This window comes from Pan paniscus, chromosome 12, assembly GCF_029289425.2.
Source record: "Pan paniscus chromosome 12, NHGRI_mPanPan1-v2.0_pri, whole genome shotgun sequence".
NCBI classification, from domain to species: Eukaryota; Metazoa; Chordata; class Mammalia; order Primates; family Hominidae; genus Pan; species Pan paniscus.
This window is the reverse complement of record NC_073261.2, coordinates 57,867,950-57,888,730: the sequence shown is the minus strand read 5'-3', so window position 1 is coordinate 57,888,730 and position 20,781 is coordinate 57,867,950. Positions and strand designations below refer to the sequence as shown.

Here is a 20,781-nt window from a genome sequence, read left to right as displayed (position 1 = left end):
GGCTCTTAAGGGAATCTTTGGACAAATTGTTTATGTTCAAACTTCATTTAGTCAGAAATATTTATTGAGCATCAGTTTTGTGCTAGGCACAGTTGAAGGTACTGGAGACAAGGGAGGAACAATGAACAAGGCATGTAAAGTTTCTGCCTTCATGAAGACATCACTCTCGAGTAGAGGAGAAGGACAGTTTGCCATGGACAATTATGAATTTGTTAACAAAATATGATAGTGTCTTAGGTTTGCCAACTGCATTAAACTTTGGGTATTTTATGGGATACAATGTCCATTGTTATTGAGATTTATTTACTTTATCAGCAAAGTCTGTAGAAGTCACTCTCCTGTTTGGGTTATTTTGGGTTTGCCTGTAATCCCAGCACTTTGGGAGGCTGAGACAGGCGGATCACCTGAGGTGAGGAGTTCGAGACCAGCCTTGCCAACATGGTGAAACCCTGTCTCTACTAAAAATACAAAATTTAACCAGGTATGGAACAGTGCACACCTGTAATCTCAGCTACTTGGGAGGCTGAGGCAGGAGAACTGCTTGAACCAGGGAAGCAAAGGTTGCAGTGAGCCGAGATCGTGCCACTGCACTCCAGCCTGGGTGACAGAGCAAGACTCTGTCTCATTAAAAAAATAAAATAAAAAAATTAGCTTAAGTTTAATTCCTCACTGTGGATGTTAGGGTTTAATAAGTAGTATATGTAAAGTTCATTGGATAGCTATAAGTCAGATTTTCTGTTAGAGAAATTCAATTCTACAATTAAAAAAATAACATGTATCAGGTACTCTGCTAGATAGTTTACATATCTTACTTCATTTACTTTTCCTAATAATTCCATGAATTATAATTCCCATTATCCAGATGATGAAACCAAAGTTCAGAAAGGTGCGATGAAATAGTTAAGGGATGGAGCCTCCATTGGCATCTCAGCCTGGTAGAATGCAGGGCTGGAGCTCTTGGCCATTTTGCTGCTTAATGCTTTCTGAGATTTGCACATAAGTGTTTCCAAGTTAGCATTACTATAAATGGACCTTTAATCTTACTTGCCCTTTTATCCTTTTTATTTTCTTTCTTTCTTTTCTTTTCTTTTTTTTTTTTTAAGACAGAGGCTCGCTCTGTCACCCAGACTGGAGTGCAGTGGTGTGATCTCGGCTCACTGCAACCTCCACCTCCTGGGTTCAAGTGATTCTTATGCCTCTGCTTCCTAAGTAGCTGGGACTGCAGGTGCACACCTCCACACCTGCCTATCTTTTGTATTTTCAGTAGAGACCGGGTTTCACCATGTTGGCCAGGCTGGTCTTGAATCCTTTTTCTTTTTTCTTTTTTTGATATGGGTTATTGACATTTGAAGATACAGAAGATAATTTTCTTCTTTTTCTTTATGTGTTTAGGTAATGTAATCCAGGGAAGTAGAAAAGAAGAAATCTGCGAAGATAAAACCCAGCTAAACACAACCCAGCAAGGAAGAAGGCAATTAATTTCATCAGGAAGTTCAGAAAATACATCAGCAGAACAAGACACAGGAGAAAAGTGCAAAAATACTGATCAGGAAGAGTCTACCATTTCATCCAAGGTGATTTTTAAAAATTCATTATTTGATTGTTTTGTTAGGTGTTTTAGATAGAAATTAATCATATGCTATATAAAGAGAAATCAAAACTGCCTTTTATTGTTGAGTTTATGAAGACAAAACTAGCCCAATTTTTTCAGACTTACTGAAACTAATCTTTAATATAGTATTTGTTGAAAAGTTAGAAATTTTAGGAAGCGGCTAATTATGGCGACCGCCACGGAGCAGTGGGTTCTGGTGGAGATGGTACAGGTGCTTTACGAGGCTCCTGCTTACCATCTTATTTTGGAAGGGATTCTGATACTCTGGATAATCAGACTTCTTTTCTCTAAGACTTACAAATTACAAGAACGATCTGATCTTACAGTCAAGGAAAAAGAAGAACTGATTGAAGAGTGGCAACCAGAACCTCTTGTTCCTCCTGTCCCAAAAGACCATCCTGCTCTCAAATACAACATCGTTTCAGGACGGAGTCTTGCTGTGTCACCAGGCTGGAGTGCAGTGGTGCGATCTCGGCTCACTGCAACCTCCACCTCCTGGGTTCAAGCCATTTTCCTGCCTCAGCCTCCCGAGTAGCTGGGACTACAGGCACAAGCTACCATGCCCGCCTAATTTTTGTATTTTCAGTAGAGACGGAGTTTCACCATGTTGGCCGGAATGATCTCGATCTCCTTTTTTTTTAATTAAAAAGTAAACTTTAATGTCGAAAATGCAAACTTGGGGAAGGCAGAAAGATCACACACAAGGCTGTCACTTCACACTTGGAAGGTTGCGCAGTAGCCGGGCAGAGACTCTCCTCACTTCCCAGATGGTGAGGGGGCCGGGCAGAGGCGCTCCTCACTTCCCAGATGGTGCAGGGGCTGGGCAGAGGTGCTCCTCCCTTACAAACGGTGAGGGGGCCGGGCAGAGGTGCTCCTCACTTTCCAGACAGGGCAGTGGCTGGGCAGAAGCGCTCCTCACTTCCCAGATGGGATGGTGGCCAGGCAGAGGCACTCCTCATTTCCCAGACGGTGAGGAGGTGGGGCAGAGGCACTTCTCACTTCCCAGATGGGACGTTGGCCAGGCAGAGGCGCTCCTCATTTCCCAGACGGTGAGGAGGCGGGGCAGAGGCACTCCTCACTTCGCAGACAGGATGGCGGCTGGGCAGAGGTGCTCCTCACTTTCCATACTGTGAGGCAGCCGGGCAGAGGTGCTCGTCACTTCCCAGATGGGGTGGAGGCCGGGCAGAGGTGGTGCTCCTTCTCAATTCCCAGATGGTGGGCAGCTGGGCAGAGGCGCCCCTCACTTCCCAGACAGGGCAGTGGCCAGGCAGAAGTGCTCCTCACTTCCCAGAGTGTAAGGGGGCCGGGCAGAGGCACTCCTCGATTCGCAGACAGGATGGCAGCCGGGCAGAGGCGCTCCTCACTTCCCAGACAGGGCGGCAGCCTGGCAGAGGCACTCCTCACTGCCCAGACAGGGCAGGGCCTGGGCAGAGGCGCTCCTCACTTCCCAGACTGTGAGGCAGCCGGGCAGAGGTGCTCGTCACTTCCCAGAGAGGGCGGGGGCCGGGCAGAGGCGCTCCTCACTGCCCAGATGGTGCGGTGGCCAGGCAGAGGCACTCCTCACTTCCCAGACGGTGGAGCAGCCGGGCAGAGGCGCTTCTCACTTCCCAGACAGGGTGGTGGCCTGGCAGAGGCACTCCTCACTGCCCAGACGGGGCAGGGCCCGGGCAGAGGCGCTCTTCACTTCCCAGACTGTGAGGCGGCTGGGCAGAGGCTCTCGTCACTTCCCAGAGAGGGCGGGGGCTAGGCAGAGGCACTCCTCACTGCCCAGACGGTGCGGTGGCCAAGCAGAGGCGCTCCTCACTTCCCAGACGGTGGAGCAGCCGGGCAGAGGCGGTCCTCACTTCCCAGATGGTGCAGGCAGAGATGCTCCTCAGGTCTCAATCTCTTGACCTCCTGATCTGCCCACCTGGGCCTCCCAAAGTGCTGGATTACAGGCGTGGGCCACCACGCCTGCCCTGCTGTCTCTTCTTTCTCCTCTTAAGCAGCTGTCTTAGTCTCCTGAATTTTGATGTTCTCCTTAACACCCTCATGTTCTTACGCATGTTGCCCTGCTGGAGGCATCCTTCTCTTTGGGAAGCCTGACCCACCAACAGTGCCTCAGGAGATAGACATGGAAGCTTAGTCGGTGGGGGCCTCTCATCTCTCTCCCACCTCAGTTGCAGGGGAGGGGTCGGTTGCAGCTGCAGTGGTGGCCCCGACAGTTTTCTTTTGCGGGACCTGTGGCCGGCAGCTCTGGGTGGAGAAGACCTACTTGATCCAAGAGTTGCAGGATCCTTGGGCTGCATGTCCTCCCCCACCGTCAGCAAGCCTGGAGAGCTGGGCAGGTGGTCTTTACCCAGCACCTTCAAGGCCACCTTCTCTGGCCACAGGGAGCAGCCCAGAACTGGGGCAGGGAGCACTGTTGGAAGTGGGTCAGGCTTCCCAAAGGGAAGGATGCCTCCAGCAGGGCTGTGTGAACTGGCGACTCCATGGCCCTTGGAGTAGAAACTCACTGCATGCACCTGGGCCTTGTCAGTCTGGTTGTTTTCTGTCAAGCTCTTGAGGTGGACATTTCCCTCCAAGGGCCTGGGATTGTACCAGGAGGAAGTGAGGTTTCCCTGAGTCTCCAGGGGCCTAGAGGTGGAGGCTGCTTCCCCATTGCTACAGGGGCCCCTTTTATTGTCCTCCTGCTCCTGGGTCTCTACCTGGTCTTTCGCCTCCGTTGCTTCTTTGGGCTCTTCTGCCCTCACCTCCGTTTTCGGGAGCCTGGCTAGGATCACCTGCTCATCTAATGAAGGAAGTTGAAGGTTAAACTTGCCTCTGAGACGAGGGATCCTCACGGGGCTGAGGTATCCAAACATCCTGGAGTTGCGAGCAGACAGCACAGGTTTCTTCCTTGAGGGGGGGCTCCAGACCACAGGAGGCAGGACCCTCTGTGGGGTGCCCGTGTTCCGAGGGATAAGACACAGCCTCACAGGGGCGCCGTCACACCTGACTGGAAAAGAAGGCCCAAGATGTCGCTGACGGTTGAAGAGGAGTGGGAAACGGCCCCAGATTCCCGGGGCAGGCACAGGTGCAGGAGCCGCGGGGTGAGCCCGGCCAGCTGGGAAGGCCTCACGGACAAGATGAGCAGGTTGCCGATGGCATGGCCAGGACCTGTGGTGGAACCAGGAACAAAATACGCTTAGTGAGTTGCCCATTTTGAGCGAGTTGTGCACAGACGAAACTAAGGGTCAGAAGCGGAGAGGATACTCCTAAGTCACCCACTTCTCTGTGGCTGGGTGCACACTGGGCATCTGGGAGTTTATGACATCACCACGGGGCTGGTGACAGAGCCAGGGTGTGGAGGAGTGCTTAGGAGCCCAGTGAGGGTGCCTGCAAGGGGAGTCAGAGGGCAAAGGGTGAGACCCTTCCACCGGTCCAGCTGGACTCTAGCCTCAGGGACGTGCTGCTCCTGGGGGCAGGTGTGTGGCCCTGGATGGGCCCCCCGTGGGGCTGTTGGGGGTGCGGGGCTGATCCGCCAGAGCCCTTCCGCCTGGCGCCTGGCCCAGGTGCTGGCTGGCACCCAGTGGTCCTGTCTTGGCCGGCCCCATCCCCCGGGTTACAGGGCCAGAACCTGGAAGCAGAGCGCAGGACCAGCCAGATCCCGCCAGGCTCCCCCGGGGCCTCTCCAGTGCCTCTGTGCTGCCTGGAGCCAGGCCCACCTTCTCCATGGCTGCCGTGGCCTCAAGGGCCACCAGCCTCGCTCCGCAGGTTTCCAAAGAGAGGACGCGGTGCCCTGACCTGACTGGATGTGCCTCTTACCACATGCCTCCCTGGCAGGCAGGGTCTCCACTTTTTACAAATTTGCCTGAGACCATTCCTCAGGTCATTCAGGTGGTCATGGCCCAGCCAGGCTTTGAACCCGGGCTGTGCGTTTCCACAGCTGGCACTCTGGCCTGTGTGCCTCATGATCATGGATACAGCATCTATTCTTATTTTTTCTTGTCATCCTGGGGTACTTAGCACCGTGGCATACTTAGCACCGTGGCATATCTGTAATAAGCACATGCACACCTCGAAGGAGGTCTTCACTTCAACATACAAGTTGACCATGGCATGCTCTGGGCTCCAGTCCTCTACAAAGATGTAGGGCAGGAACTACCAGTTGTCAGCACAGCACCATCCCACATTGCTCTTCTAATGGAGCCTTTCACCCCAGATGTTCTTTCTCGTCTGATGGGAAGGATCCAAGTATGTAAAGATTATGTTCTAGATCAGCTTTGGTCTGTCCTAAAAGAAATTTGCCAGTGGATTATTCCATATGGATAAAAGTCAGTTTCTCTGGTCTTCCTGGAATGTGTCTAGAAAGCAAATACATTATTTACAAGTTCATAGTAGATCAATGTATTGGATTAAAATATGATAAACATAATTTGGTCATTGTGAGCATGCCAGCTTGGTCAACTATTCACCACACATGATGCCCTAAATATAACTCTAGGTTTTCTTATGCCCAAGAGAGGGACATACTCTTGGGTGTCTGGACTAGGGAAACATGTATGAAAAACCATTTGGCCACTCTACATCTTGTTATTGGAGAATTGAAACCATCTATATTCAAAGATATTATTAAAAGGCAAGAAGTTAAAAAAAAATTTCAGACTGGAAAAAAAAGGGAGGACCACTTGACTCTGGTCATAATTTGGCACCTCCATTCTGAAAACCTGATTTCTCTTATTCCATTGGTTGTTCTCAGATTGCATTTAACCACCATTTTCTTGCTAAGTGTGATGAGAAAAACAAATTGATGGGATAGTTCTTAAGAGCCTGTTGTAGGATCACTTCTGGGCTGACAGTATTTCTAGACCTTCTTTCCTCTTTCAATTTTTGCTAACTCACTAGGATGGTTTGGCTGAAATACGCATTCTGTAACACTGGGTACTTAAAGAAAATGAGGACTATTTATTGGAAGTACTTAAAAAGAGAGAGAAAGATAAAGATGGCCCCAGGACAGAAAGTTCAGGCATGCTTCCTCTCTAGCGAGAGGTAGCTTATGATGACAGTTTTCATGATCCTTGTAGTCCCATGGCTGAGCTCTGTGGATCCCTGTCTTAGTCTCAGGTAAAACCAAAGGAAGAGGATTGGTCATGGAAGACTGTGCACCGAAATGATTGAAATGCCAACATCTACCTTAGAGGTTAATCTTCGAATATATTCTCCTCACTCCTACCCTCTCTCCCAGAGAGAGGAACCAGCTTCTCACTGGAGCCTGTCTTCCAGCTACAGAAGTGGGGCCTGGTCACTATACACTCAGTTCCTTTGCTTTACTTATGGAGGCAAGCTTAATAAATGAAAACAAAATGTTTTCTGGCCCACATATATTTTCCATAAAACTTATTAAAACAAAATTTGTTTTGTATAAACTTTGAGCCCTCATATACTCTATTCTCTGAACTCTGAACATGTCAATTGACGTTGCCTTTTTTCAAGAGAAATTATTGTGTTCAGAAGAAAATCTGTAGTATACGTGTTTTCCTCTGTTTATCCCAACCCATAAGGTTTGATAATCACAAGAAAAACTTTGAGAAACATCTTAATTGATAGATTATAGAGAGGAGCAGATCCAAGATATTCAAGCTATTTGTGAGGTTTTGATGACATCAAGGGAGTATTACAACCAGGTCCGAGGAATGCCCAAGTTCTATTTGGCCAGTTGCTTTTCCTTCCCTTCCTTGTGAGGAAGATTTACCTCTTCTAGCACAGGAAAAATAAGGCTTAAATTTTCATGATCCTTTATGCAGGGCTCTCTGGTAAAGCTGAGCCAGAAAATATGACTTAGACTGAAAATCCCAGCAGAGCCTTTCCAGACCCCACCCTCCATCCCTGCCCAGTTTGAGTCTGAACACTGAACCTTTAGAACAGCTAGTCCTAAAGGGATAGCTGTAGTGCAGAGCAGGTGTGAGAGAAAACAAGAGGCTAGGCTGACCTATCTAGTCTAATGGCAGGAGGTTGCCAGCTACAAAAAACTAACAACAGTTTGGCCAGGCCTACATTTGGATCAATGTACTTGGAAAGAATTACATTCTCTTAGGGAAAAGTAGGAGAAGCAGTGGAGAGAAGGGACAAAAATCACTTATGCCCAACTAGACCTTGTTACTGAGATTCTGATTCATTTGGTGTGTGGAACCTGTGCATCAGTGGTATCTTAAACTCTCCCAATTTTAGTGTCCCTTCAAAATTAAGAGCTACCGTTGTATCATCATTGAACACCTCAGAGGAAACTGAGGCCCAAGGTCACATTGTTAGGAACCTTGGCTTCAAATGTAGGTATTTTCATTTTGGGTATAATGAATTTTTCTACCATACGTATTAGACTATGTAAAGAGTTTTGTGACTGTAGTAACTTCTCTTCATAAGACAGTTGTCAGAAATAGTCTATATTTTTCATCAGTTCTTGTATGTCTTTCTACAACTCCTTCCCAGTTATGTGACTTTCTAATTTAGATGTGAAAATGAGGGTACTTGAATTGATTAACTTTAGTGAAAAGGATGGTTGCCATGGTTTGAGTGTTTTTATCTCCTCTAAAGATTTATGTTGAAACTTAATCCTCAGAGCAACAGTATTGGGAGGTGGGCCTAATGGGAGGCTGTTTAGGTTATGAGGGCTCTTTGCTCATGAATGGATAATGCTGCTATAAAAAGGGCTTGTGAAGCTGGATGCGGTGACATGCACCTGTAGTCCCAGCTACTTGGGAGGCTGAAGCAGGAGGATTGCTTAAGCCCAGGAGTTTAAGGCCAGCCTGGGTGACATAAGGAGACCTCATCTCTAAAAAAAAGGTCGGGGGCTTGGCTTGTAGAAGTGGGTTTACACTCTTTCACTCTTCTGCCATATAAGGGCACAGCATTCATCCTCTCATGCCCTTCCACCTTCCCTCATGTAAGAATGCAGTAAGGAGCCTCACACCAGATGCTGGTGCCTTGATCTTGGACTTCCCAGACCCCACAACTGTGAGATAATAAATTTCTGTTCTTTATAAATTTCCAAGTTTGTGATATTCTGTTATCACAGCTACAAAACAGACTATGTATTTCCTTTATAATCTATATTATATTATAATCTAATGAGAACTCTTGTAAATGACAGAAGGAAGCCTAACTGAAACAACATAAGCGAAAATAGTATGGTAAAGTGTTTTAACTGTCTATTGCTGTGAAACAAGCTACCCCAACTCTTAGTGGCTTAACACAACATGATCATGTCAGTGATTATGATTATATTCTGTCTTATAATTGTGTGGGTTGGCTGGGGTCAGTGGGGCAATTCTTTTATGACATGTTTTTGGTGTCAGCTGGGCTTCATTCAGCTGAGAACTCAGCTGAAGATGAAGCATCTGTGATAGCTTTACTCGTGTGAATGGTGCCTCAGCAAAGGTTGATGGAATGGCTGGGGGCTGGCTGGGCCCACCTCCCTCCCTGTACCATGAAGTAGCCTAGATTGAGCATCTTCACCTGACATCTGGGCCCCAAGAGAGTGATGTCAAAGCTGTTAGATCTTTTAAGGCCTATAACTGGAATTGTAATTTTTGCTGAATTCTTTTGGTCAGAGCAAGTTACCAGGTCTCATAGGGTGAAGACAGCAGTGCGACCAGTTCATAGAGAAGGGCCCTTGAAATGTTTTCAATCACAGAGGTAATTCTGGCAGCTCACTAGAGGAGAGATTGGAAAAGAACAAGATAAAAGACTTGGAGGTAAGGGAAGAGATTGTGGCATTAACAAAGTGAAGAAATAGAGAATCTAAACTAGGGCAGTGACTTTAAGGATGGTAAGAAGTATTGGATTATAAAAGTATTCAGGAATAAAATTGTAGGACTTCTTGCTTGGATCTGGGGAGAGAGGGCAAGAAGGAGTAAAAAGCTTCTAAATTTCTGGCTAGCATGAATAGATGAAATATGTTGGCAGAAACTATGGCAGAGAACACAGAGGCAGAAAGACAGTTTTGACATTTAGAGTTTGAGGAGCATAGAACATTGAGAAAGAAATGTCTGGCTATATGAGTTTGAAGCTCAGGAGTGAAGTTGGGGCTAGAGGTTAGGAGTTTTTAGTCTTTAGCGTTAGTCAGTGTTAATGGGATTGAGACAGGACTTTTAAGGTAATTTGTCACCACAGACATTCTTGCCAGGAGCAGTTTGGAAACAGCAATAAATTACTTGATTGAAATTGTTCTAGGTGGAAGTTCTTTATCTTGTCCCTTCTAGTACATTAACACTCAGATGGTTGAGGGGCAGGGGAAGAGCTTGTTTGAGAAGTTAACCGGCTATTTTAATAGCCTTAATAATACATTCCCACCACCTCCAAACACCCAGGTCACCCTCTACCAGCTCCATGCTGTTCCGTCCCTCAGGTCTCTAACATGTATATTTACATTGTAGGGGATTTGGCCACTCTATCATGAGTCGCCAGCCTTCCACATTTAGTCCTGCCCATTTTCATCTAATGTAAGAAATAAGCAATGTGGGATGCTTAGGAAATACAGAGCTGTCTGCCTTTCTCCTACTTCTTCCAAGTACAGAGCAACTTCCATCTTTCCTGTTCCCTCACTCATCAGTTCAGTGACTTACTGTAGCTCCTGAGCTTTGTAATTGGCACAGTGCAAATTTATGTCTCAGCAAACTTACAAATTACTGCATGTAATGGATTTTGGGGTCATTTATAAATAATTTAAGCCATGAATGTTAAATTCTTGAATGCCAAGGGTGTACTATAAATCAATATTTCATGGAATTCCATAAAGAGCATTATGATTTCCAGCTTTTGTGCCTCTTAAAATATATTTGAGAACCCCTAATCCATAGTATTGATATTTGGGACTTTAACATTCCTTTCTCTTTTAGAATAAGTTAACATGTTAAACCTACTCCTTGTGAGGATTTAAAAATAAAACAAACTCTTCTCTAATTCATGGAAGTAGATGGAGTTGAAATATGATACTATGGATTTTATTATATTTCATTTTCATTGGTTTATTTTTTATTTTTAAATGGCAACATAATAGATGCTTATTGTCAAAAATGGAAGTATCAGAAGCATTTGAAGTAAATAATGAAAACCTCCATTTGCCTCATCCTTCGATCTCATTGCCTTACTAATTTTTTGGTTTGTATCCTTCTAACTCTTTTCATTTGGATTTACACAGATGAATGCGCACATAGATATATAAGGAATTTTTTTTAAAAGCTAAATGGCACCAAGTATGGATATTATTCTTGTTCAGTTAAAAAACATCTTTAGGTGTGTCATTATTATTTTAATGTCTGCATAGTATTTCATAGTAAGAATATAATTAATTTATTTAACCACTTCCCTAGCTGTGCTCTTTTTTTTTTTTTTTAATGTGATAAGATATTGAGTGGGATTGTTTCCTTGTCCCAGAACTGCTGCTAAGGCTCAAAGCTGGGAATAGAAGTACTAATAAAGTATCCCATGTTAAGGGGCCCTCAGCAGTAAGAAACAGCCCTTTCCCTTTATGGTTTATTGAAAGGTATGAAAAGCAATTGCCATCCCAACCCCCTAGGCTTGATACAAAGGGAATTGAGAGGCCAAAAGGTTTTAAGATTAAGGGAAGTGCAGTGTTTATGGGGGAAATTATTTCTTCCTTTTCTAAAATCAAGAGAAGAGGGGCATTCTAAGATAATTACTTGTGGAGCTTGGAAATGCCAGCAGGAACAAGAGATACATTTTATTGAACATCTGTTAGCCAGTGGATTTGCTGATCTGCTCCACTGCTACCTGAAAAAGGAAAAAGAAAACTGGGGAGAACTGACCCAGGGGGTACTGCCTAGTAGGGAGGTGGGTTAGGATTGCCCAATTCTCACTCGAGAGTTCCAGTTGCTGGTACAGACCAGTTGGTCCTGGAGTTGGGGGGTTGAGATTGGGGTGTACTTGTGCAGCGTGGGAGCAAAGAGCGTATGTTTTAGAGAGACATGACATGAATGTTGCCAGTGTAGCCAAAGGATTGCTTTCCCCATAGGTTATCTGTTACTATACAAGAACCATGATAAGATCTAGGTTCCTTTTTTCAAGGCAGTTAGTCAGTTTGGGTAGCATTTTAATGCACTGTTTCTTAAAAAATGAAATATCTTCTTAAGAAATTTAAGCTATTGAATATTAGGTCATGTAAAACCAGCTTTTTTTCAGATGGCATCCAGCATACATGAGTCTTTAGTTATAAGTGGAAGCAAACATTGATGTGTTATCTGGTATGTTGTTATCACATCCTAGAAATGGTTACCAGGAGAACTGGGGTATATCTGAGCATTGTTTCTACTCCACGGGAAGTATAAGTAATTAAGAGGTCATTTTTAACAGAATAAGACCAGGCTTATTGTTTGTGCTGTTGGTAAGTATAAATTATAAAGGTTCTGCAGTGCTAATGAGAGTATTTATTTGGTTCAAAGCACCTTCAGTTTGGTTAAACTCAGAACTTTATTAAGACAAATTTAAAGGAATCCTATCTTTTTCCAAGTTGGTCAGAACATAGCTTTACGCAAAATTTTCTGTGGGGGCAAAACAGTTTTGTCATTCAGCTATGGTAAAATCATGATTACATTTAGAGGGCAGAAATAAAGTATTGCAGTAGCTTATAAGAAATTATAAGGGGCTAGGCACGATGTCTCATGCCTGTAATCCCAACACTTTGAGAAGCCAGGGCAGGCAGATCACCTGAGGTCAGGAGTTCGAGACCAGCTTGGCCAACAGTGAAACCCCGTCTCTACTAAAAATACAAAAATTAGCTGGGCATGGTAGCATGTGCCTGTAATCCCAGCTACTCAGGAGGCTGAGGTGGGAGAATCACTTGAACCTGGGAGGCGGAGGTTGCAGTGAGCAGATATCGTGCCACCACACTCCAGGTTTGGAGACAGAGCAAGACTCCATCTCAAAAAAAAAAAAAAAAGAGAAATTATAAGGACCGTGCATGTTAAGAACATGACTCATTGTTGAACAGTGACATTTAAGAGAAGTTAAAGATTCAAATGAAAGCAAATGTCTTCCCTTATATTTTATTTGTATTTTCTGGTTATTTTTCACTGAATGTTTGACATGATTGTAAAGGTTTGATACAACTGTAAATTTCTTTTCTTTCCTTTTTTTTTTTCTTTGAGATGGAGTCTTGTTCTTGTTGCCCAGGCTGGAGTGCAATGGTGCAATCTCAGCTCACTGCAACCTCTGCCTCTCAGGTTCAAGCAATTCTCCTGCCTCAGCCTCCCAAATATCTGGGATTACAGGCACCCACCACCATGCTCAACTAATTTTTTGTATTTTTTAGTAAAGATGGAGTTTCACCTTGTTGGCCAGGCTGGTTTCAAACTCCTGACCTCAGGTGATCCACCCGCCTCAGCCTTCCAAAGTGTTGGGATTACAGGCCTGAGCCACCATGCCTGGCCAAATTTCTTTTCAAAAAACTAAAAATGTTTTAAGTTATTAAACTAAGCACATAGAAAATAGTGGCATTTAATAACTTTAAAATGTGAATCTTGAAGTTTTAAGTTTACATTTTGCATGGATCTTGTAGTTTTGTGCTGTTATGCTCATATCTTTTAAAAAATGTTTCATTTATTTCTGATGTTTTTCATATTTGTTTTACAGGAAATGCCACAATCATTTTCTGCAATCACATTAAGTAACACAGAGATGAATAATATTAAGACTAATGCACAGAGAAACAAACTTCCAATAGAGGAACTTGGTAAAGTTTCTAAACATAAAATTGCCACTAAAAGAACACCACATAAAGAAGATGAGGCAATGAGCTGTTCTGAAAATTGTTCGAGTGCCCAGGGCGAGTCATTTCAGGATGAGTCTCAAGGGTCTCATTCTGAGTCCAGCTCTAATCCCTCCAATTCTGAAACTTTGCATGCAAAGGCAACTGATTCAGTTCTACAAGGTTCTGAAGGAAACAAGGTCAAGAGGACATCCTGCATGTATGGGGCAAACTGCTATAGGTAAAATGAAATTACAGTAACATTTAATTCCATTATTTTGATAGCGTGTAGCTATGTAGATACATGCTACAGTATATTAAAAACCTAATAAAACCCACTGGCCTAAAGGTTAGGGGCTTTATCGTGTTTCTACTATTTGTACTTCCTCAGTATATTTTCTAGAAAATCCTTTTAAGGCTTTTAAGATACAGTGGGAGAATTAAATTTTTTATATATAGACATGCTGACTAATGTGAGGATCTGAATACTGGGGAATCCAGACATGAAAACTGAATCCCCCAGATCTAAATACCTGTTATTTAGTCTTTTCTTAAATATTAGAGAGATGGCTTCCTACATAGTTGTTGTCTACAATATAACTATAATTTTAAGTTGTATTTAGGTGTCTTTTCTTTATATTTTTCTAATGGTGCTTTGAATTATCATGGTACCCTGTAAAACAACTGAATATAATAATCCTGGATTGATGGGTTGCTCCTATACTTGCTTCATTTATTTACACTGCCCTATATACTCTAATTTCTTATTTTGAGAATTCAAATTATAATCTCTTAGTTTTAGGCTATACTTTCATCCAGTGTTTATAGTAACATGTTTATAATTACATAACCCTATTTCAGAAAGATTTCTTGCCATTCCAACTTGCCAAACCAAATATCCTAGCAATCCTTTCCGGTAGTTTGTCTTCTGTGTCAATAAGACACTAGTCAGCATGTATACATATAAAACATTCAGTTCCCCCCGCTGTATCTTAAAAGCCTATAGCAGGATTTTCTAGAAGATAGATATCTTTATTGCAATAGTATATTTTAACATATTCTGTTAATTTCACATTCATATTCTCTTTAAAATGTATTGCCATTTTAGCACTTGAATAACTCATATTTTTAAATTTGAATAGTTCTGATTTATGCTTTTTGAAACATTTTTGTATATATGCAATGGCTTTAGTTCCACATCTGGACCATAATGTAAAAACTTGCAGAATAGAAGTATATATACCTTCTGTTACCTTGGATTGTATTAGTTTGCCAGGGCTGCCATAACAAAATACCAGATTGGGTGCTTAAACAACAGAAATGTATTTTCCCATAGTTCTGGAGGCTGGAAGCCCTAGATCATGGTGTCAGCAAGTTTGTTTTCTCCTGAGACCTCTTTTCTTGGCTTGCAGACTGCCACTTTCTCACTGTGTCCTCACATAGCCTGTTCTCTGTACATGTACCTTCCTGGTCTCTTTTCCACATCTTGTAAGGACACCAGTTATATTAGGTTGGGCCCCACCCTTATGACCTCGTTTAACCTTAATCATCTTTTTAAAGCCCCTGTCTCCAAATTAGTCACACTGGAAATTAGGGCTTCAACATATGAATTTTGGGAGGTGGGGAACAATTCACTTCGTAACACAATTTAAAAGAGAAAATTCATAATGGTCATCTCAATAGAGAAAAGTCATATAATAAAATTCAACATCCCATTTATGAAAAAAATTCTTAATTATATAAGAATAGAAAAGACTTCTTCAGTTTAATCAGAATATCTACAGAAACCAACAGCTAACTTCATATTTAATGGTGAAAGATTAGAGTTTCTCCCATGATATTGGGAACTAACCAGTATGTCTGCTATCACCACTCCTATTCAACATTGCAGTAGAGATCATAGCCAGTACACTAAGGCAAAAAAAAAAAGAAATAACTAATGTAGAGTAGAAAGGAAAAAATAAAACTGTAATTATTTACAGGTGACATGATTGTATAATTTTGAAAATTCAGAATCTTTTTCTTATTATACTCTGAGTTCTGGGATACATGTGCAGAACGTGCAGGTTTGTTATATAGGTATACATGTGCCATGGTTTTCTGCACCCATCAACCCATCATCTAGGTTTTAAGCCCCACATGCATTAGGTATTTCTCCTAATGCTATCCCTCCCCTTGCCCCCCACCCCCCAACAGGCACCAGTATGTAATGTTCCCCTCCCTGTGTCCATGTGTTCTCATTGTTCAACTCCCACTTATGAGTGAGAACATGCAGTGTTTGGTTTCCTGTTCTTGTGTTAGTTGGCTGAGAATGATGGTTTCTAGCTTCATCCATGTCCCTGCAAAGGACATGAACTCACTGTTTTTTATGGCTGCATAGTATTCCATGGTGTATATATGCCACATTTTCTTTATCCAATGTATCATTGATGGGCATTTGGGTTGGTTCCAAGTCTTTGCTATTGTGAATAGTGCTGCCATAAACATACATTAGCATGTGTCTTTATAGTAGAATGATTTATAATCCTTTAGGTATATACCCAGTAATGGGATTGCTGGGTCAAAAGATATTTCTGGTTCTAGGTCCTTGTGGAATTGTCACGCTATCTTCCACAATGGTTGAACTAATTTACATTCCCACCAACAGTGTAAAAGTGTTCCTATTTCTCCACATCCTGTCTAGCACCTGTTGCAAGAATCAATATTGTAAAGATATACATTTCCTCAAAATCGCTCTGTAAGTTTAAAGAAGTCTTTATCAAAATCCCAATAGGGTGTATGTGCATGCGTGTGTGTGTGTGTGTATGTGTGTAAGTTGACAAACTGACTTTATAGAGGAATAGCAAAGGACGTAGAACTCTGAATACAATCTTCAAGTGCAAACTTGAAAGACTTATGTCACTAGATAGAAAGCCTTATTATAAAGCTACCATATATAATGCAGTTTAATATTGGTGCAAGGATAGATAAACAGTAATCAGTGCAAGAGATTAAAGAGTTCAAAACCAAACCTACATGTCTGTGTTTATGACAAAGGTACCACTGAAGATCTGTGGGTTAAGCATGAACTTTCAATGAGTGGTGTTTGGTAATTGGATATTCATATGAAAAGATAATGAATCTTAACTCCTGCCTTATACCTATCACAAAATAAATCTCAGATAGATTTTTATAAAACATATAAAGTACAGGTAGCAGAGGATAACAGAATATATTCATGACATTGGGCAAAGATTTCTTAAGCATGTTATAAAATGAAGTAATCATAATCATGTTATCCAGTTGATCAGTTGGACAAAATAAAAATTAAAATTACCCTTTATATTATATTTAAATATAATATTAGAAGGGTGAAAAGGCAAGGCACAAAGTAGATGAGGATATTTGTTATACATATGTCAAAGAACTTGTATCAAAAATAAATAACTAGCAACCAATAAGAAAATGACAACTCAGTTAAGAAAAAAAAATGAGCAAAAGGCACTGCACAAAAGAGAACAGTGAAATGGCCAGTAAGCATACAAGAAAGGTTTAATGCTTGTTAGTCATGTAGGGAAACACATTTTAAAAGATAATACTACAGATCAGTGGTTGTCAAACTTTTAAAAGTGCCAGACAGTAAATATTTTTGGCTTCTTGGGCCGTACAGTCTTTGTTGCCACTGCTTAATTATGCTGTCATAGTGTGCAAGCAGCCATAGACAGCACAGACAGTGAAGATGTTCATACTATTCAAGGTGATCTACAGAATTAATGCAATCTCTATCAAAATCCTAATGGTTTTTTTTGGCAGAAATAGAAAAAAATATTCTAAAATCATGTGGGATCTCAAGTAGCCAAAACAGTCTTGAAGATGATCAAAGTTGGAGGTCTCACACTTCCTGATTTTAAAATGTATTACAAAGCCACAGTAATCCAAACAGTGTGGTACTGGCATAAAGATAGACATATAGACAAATGGAATAGACTAGAGAGCCTATAAATAAATCCTCATATATATGGTTAAATAATTTTCAACAATGGTCTCAAGACAAATCAAAGAGGAAAGGACAAATTTTTTTCAATAAAGAGTGCTCAGAAAACTGCATATTCACATGCAAGAGTGAAGTTGGATGCTTGCCTTACACCTGTTTTCAAAATATAACTTAAAATGGATCAAATAATCTGAACATATAAAACTATAAACATCTAAAACTATAAGACTCTTAGAAGAAAATGGGGGAGAAGCTTCATGACATTGGATTTGACAAAGATTTCTTGGATATGACACCAAAGCACAGACAACAAAAGCAAAAATAGAAAAATTGGACTTTTTAAAGTTAAAAACTTCTGTACATGAAAAAACAAAATTAACACAGAGTGAAATGACAACCTATGGAATGGGATAAAATATTTGCAAATTATATATCTGATAAGGATTAATGTCTAGAATACATAAAGAACTATAACTAAACAACCAAAAAACAAATTACCCAATTTGAAATTGGGGAAAGAACTTAAATAGATATTTCTCTAAAGATAATATACAAATGACCAACAAGCATATTAAAAGATGCTCAACATCACTAAACATTAGGGAAATGCAGACCATAACCACATTGAGATATCACCTCACACCTATTAGGGTGGCTACTTCCAAAAACAAAATGAAAAACAAGTAACAATTGTTGATGGGGATGTGGAAAAATTGGAACCTTTGTGCATTGTTGGTGGGAGTGTAAATTGGTGTAGCCACTGTGGGAAACAGTATGGTAGTTCCTCAAAAAAATTAAAGATAGAATTACCATATTATATAGCAATTCCACTTGTGGATATATATCCATAAGAATTGAAAGCAGAATCTCAAAGAGTTCATAGCAGCACTATATTCACAATACCCAGGAGGTAGAAGAAACCCACATGTCCATCAATTATTGAAGGAATAAAGAAAATTTGGTATATAGATACGATGGAATATTATTCAGCCTTAAAAGGAAGGGAAATTCTGACATATGCTCCTATGTGTATGAACCTTGAGGACACTATGCTAAGTGAAATAAACCAGTCACAAAAAGATAAATACTTCATAATTCTACTTGTAGGAGGTATCTAGAGTAGTTAGATTCATAAAAACAGAAATTAGAATGGCAGTTACCAGTGGCTGTGGGGAGAAACAGAAATCAGAATGGTGGATTCTGGGGAGGACAGAAGGAGCTGGGAAGTTGTTGTTTAATGGGTATAGAGTTTTCAGTTGCGCAGGTTGAAAAAATTCTAGGGATTGGTTGCACAACAATGTGAATATACTTAACATTACTGAACTGTGCACATAGAAATTGTTAAGATGGTAAATTTTATGTTACGTATATATTCTTAGCACAGTTTAAAAAAAGCAGTAGGCCAGATTTGGCCTGCTGTTCATGGTTTGCCACTCTCTGCTATGAATACTGCCACGTGAAAAAACAAAAAAGAAACCTAACAGTGCTAAATGTTGGTGAGGTTGTTGAAAAACTGGAACTCTAATAACCTTCTACTGGGAGTGAAAATTAATACAGTCATTTTGGAAATTTGGCAATATTTATCAAACCTGAGCATATACATACCCTGTGACCATTCTTAACTATATCCCCAGGAAAATGCATATAGATGTGCATCAGAAGGCTTATACTAGAATGCTCATTGCAGTATTACTTATAGAAGTCAATACCTGAAATGAACCCAAAAGTTTATCAGTAGTAAAATGGATAAATTATAATACCATCATCAAATGGATGATGCTATTACTACATGGTATTGAAAACGTACTTACTGCTACATGTAACAACATGAATTAATCATATAAATATAAAAGGGCTGGTTCAAAGAAGTACATACTAGTATATATTTTCATTTAAGTTCAAAGGCAGACAATACTGATCTGTTGTTTTATAATATCACTTCTTAAAGTATGATCCAGAGATCCCTGGGTGTCCCCAGAACACGTTTAAGAAATCTGTTAAGTCAATTGTATTTTCTTTTTTTTTTTTTTTTGAGATGGAGTCTTGCTCTGTCACCCAGGCTGGAGTGCAGTGGCACAATCTTGGCTCACTGCAACCTCTGCCTCCTGGGTTCAAGCAGTTCTCCTGCCTCAGCCTCCTGAGTAGCTGGGATTACAGATGTGCGCCACCAAGCCCGGCTAGTTGTATTTTTAGTAGAGATGGGGTTTCACCATGTTGGCCAGGCTGGTCTTGAACTCCTGACTTCAAGTGATCTGCCCTCCTCGGCCTCCCAAAGTGCTAGGATTACAGGTGTGAGCCACCACACCCGACCCAAAAGTATTTTCATAATAATATTGTGACTTTTTGTGAATGCCTTTTTTTACTGCCATTCACTCTCTCACAAGTGTACAGTGGAGTTTCCCAGAGGCCACAAGTTATGTGTTGTTGTTAATGATTGAATGCAGAAGCAGGCATGAGAAGCCAAATGCCTTCTCTAAAGTAGAGATTAAATAAATTTCCATAGTATAAAACAATAATTTTTTCTTGGAAGTTAATAATTATTTATGTTAAGACATGTTATTATGATAGTATGTAAAGGGTTTATTATTGTTCTATTTAAGTCAATAAATGCACTTTTTCAATTTCTCATTTATAATTTCTAATAGGGTAAATATTCCTATATAAACAAAAGCTCTCTGGAGTTTTAATCTTTTTTTTAGTGTAAGAGTCTTGAGACCGAAAAGTTTGAAAAACACTTTTAGAAGTTAGGATAGTTACCTTTGCGTAGTAAATGGATTTAGTGATTGAAGAGGGCACATGGGACCTTTCTAGGATGTTGGAAATGTTCTGTTTTTTATCTTAGCAGAGGGTACAATATATGTGCTCATTTTATTAAAAGTTTTGAAAAGCTATATATGTTTATGATATTTATGTTATATGCTTACATACATATGTGTCATATATATAGTAATGTTTGCAAGTTGTCTATTGATATCATGGCTCATCACATGACACCAGAAATGTAGTATGTTACTGTGAGAGTCCTGTACTGAGTTGATGTCATCAACTTTATGTCATCAATTTAGCATGTTGATGTAATCTGCGCTTATGTCATCAATGTAGCATGTTGGTTTATGTTCAAGGGTAGCCAGATGTGGATTGTCTGGTTTCCTGCTATATCCACTAAAAATCTAGAATATCCTGTTTTTTTTTTCTGACAGTATATTTGTCGCCCTCCTAGGAAGAATCCTGTTCATTTTCAACATTTTAGCCATCCTGGTGATAGTGATTATGGAGGTGTACAAATTGTGGGCCAAGATGAGACTGATGACCGGCCTGAATGTCCCTATGGACCATCCTGTTATAGGTATAGAAACTGAAATGTTTGGCTGCACTCCTTTTCTTTCTTATCTCTGTTACTTATCTAGGAGAAACTGACAGCAGCTTGTTATCTCAAGCCTTTTAATTTTCATTTTTAAACTTCTGTAGATTACA

At 41.2% G+C, this 20,781-nt stretch overlaps 2 protein-coding genes across 7 annotated transcripts in view; one reads left to right on the top strand and one right to left on the bottom strand.

The window, feature by feature from the left end:
• APLF (aprataxin and PNKP like factor) overlaps positions 1-20,781 on the top strand; it is a 111,239-nt gene that overhangs the window by 58,762 nt on the left and 31,696 nt on the right. For 4 of the 6 annotated variants that reach the window (XM_003830918.4, XM_063594897.1, XM_063594898.1 and 1 more), the window contains 3 exons: positions 1,393-1,574; positions 13,220-13,575; positions 20,528-20,653. In XM_003830918.4, coding sequence (XP_003830966.1) covers positions 1,393-1,574; positions 13,220-13,575; positions 20,528-20,653 — 664 coding nt within the window. Of the gene's footprint in view, positions 1-1,392; positions 1,575-13,219; positions 13,576-20,507; positions 20,654-20,781 lie in introns of all 6 variants that reach the window. The other 2 variants (XM_008956333.4, XM_063594899.1) reach the window with 1 other exon arrangement.
• Positions 3,544-4,794, bottom strand: LOC134728665 (putative UPF0607 protein ENSP00000381514). The gene has a single exon (XM_063595061.1). It carries the CDS (start codon positions 4,792-4,794, stop codon positions 3,544-3,546), a length of 1,251 nt encoding a protein of 416 aa, XP_063451131.1.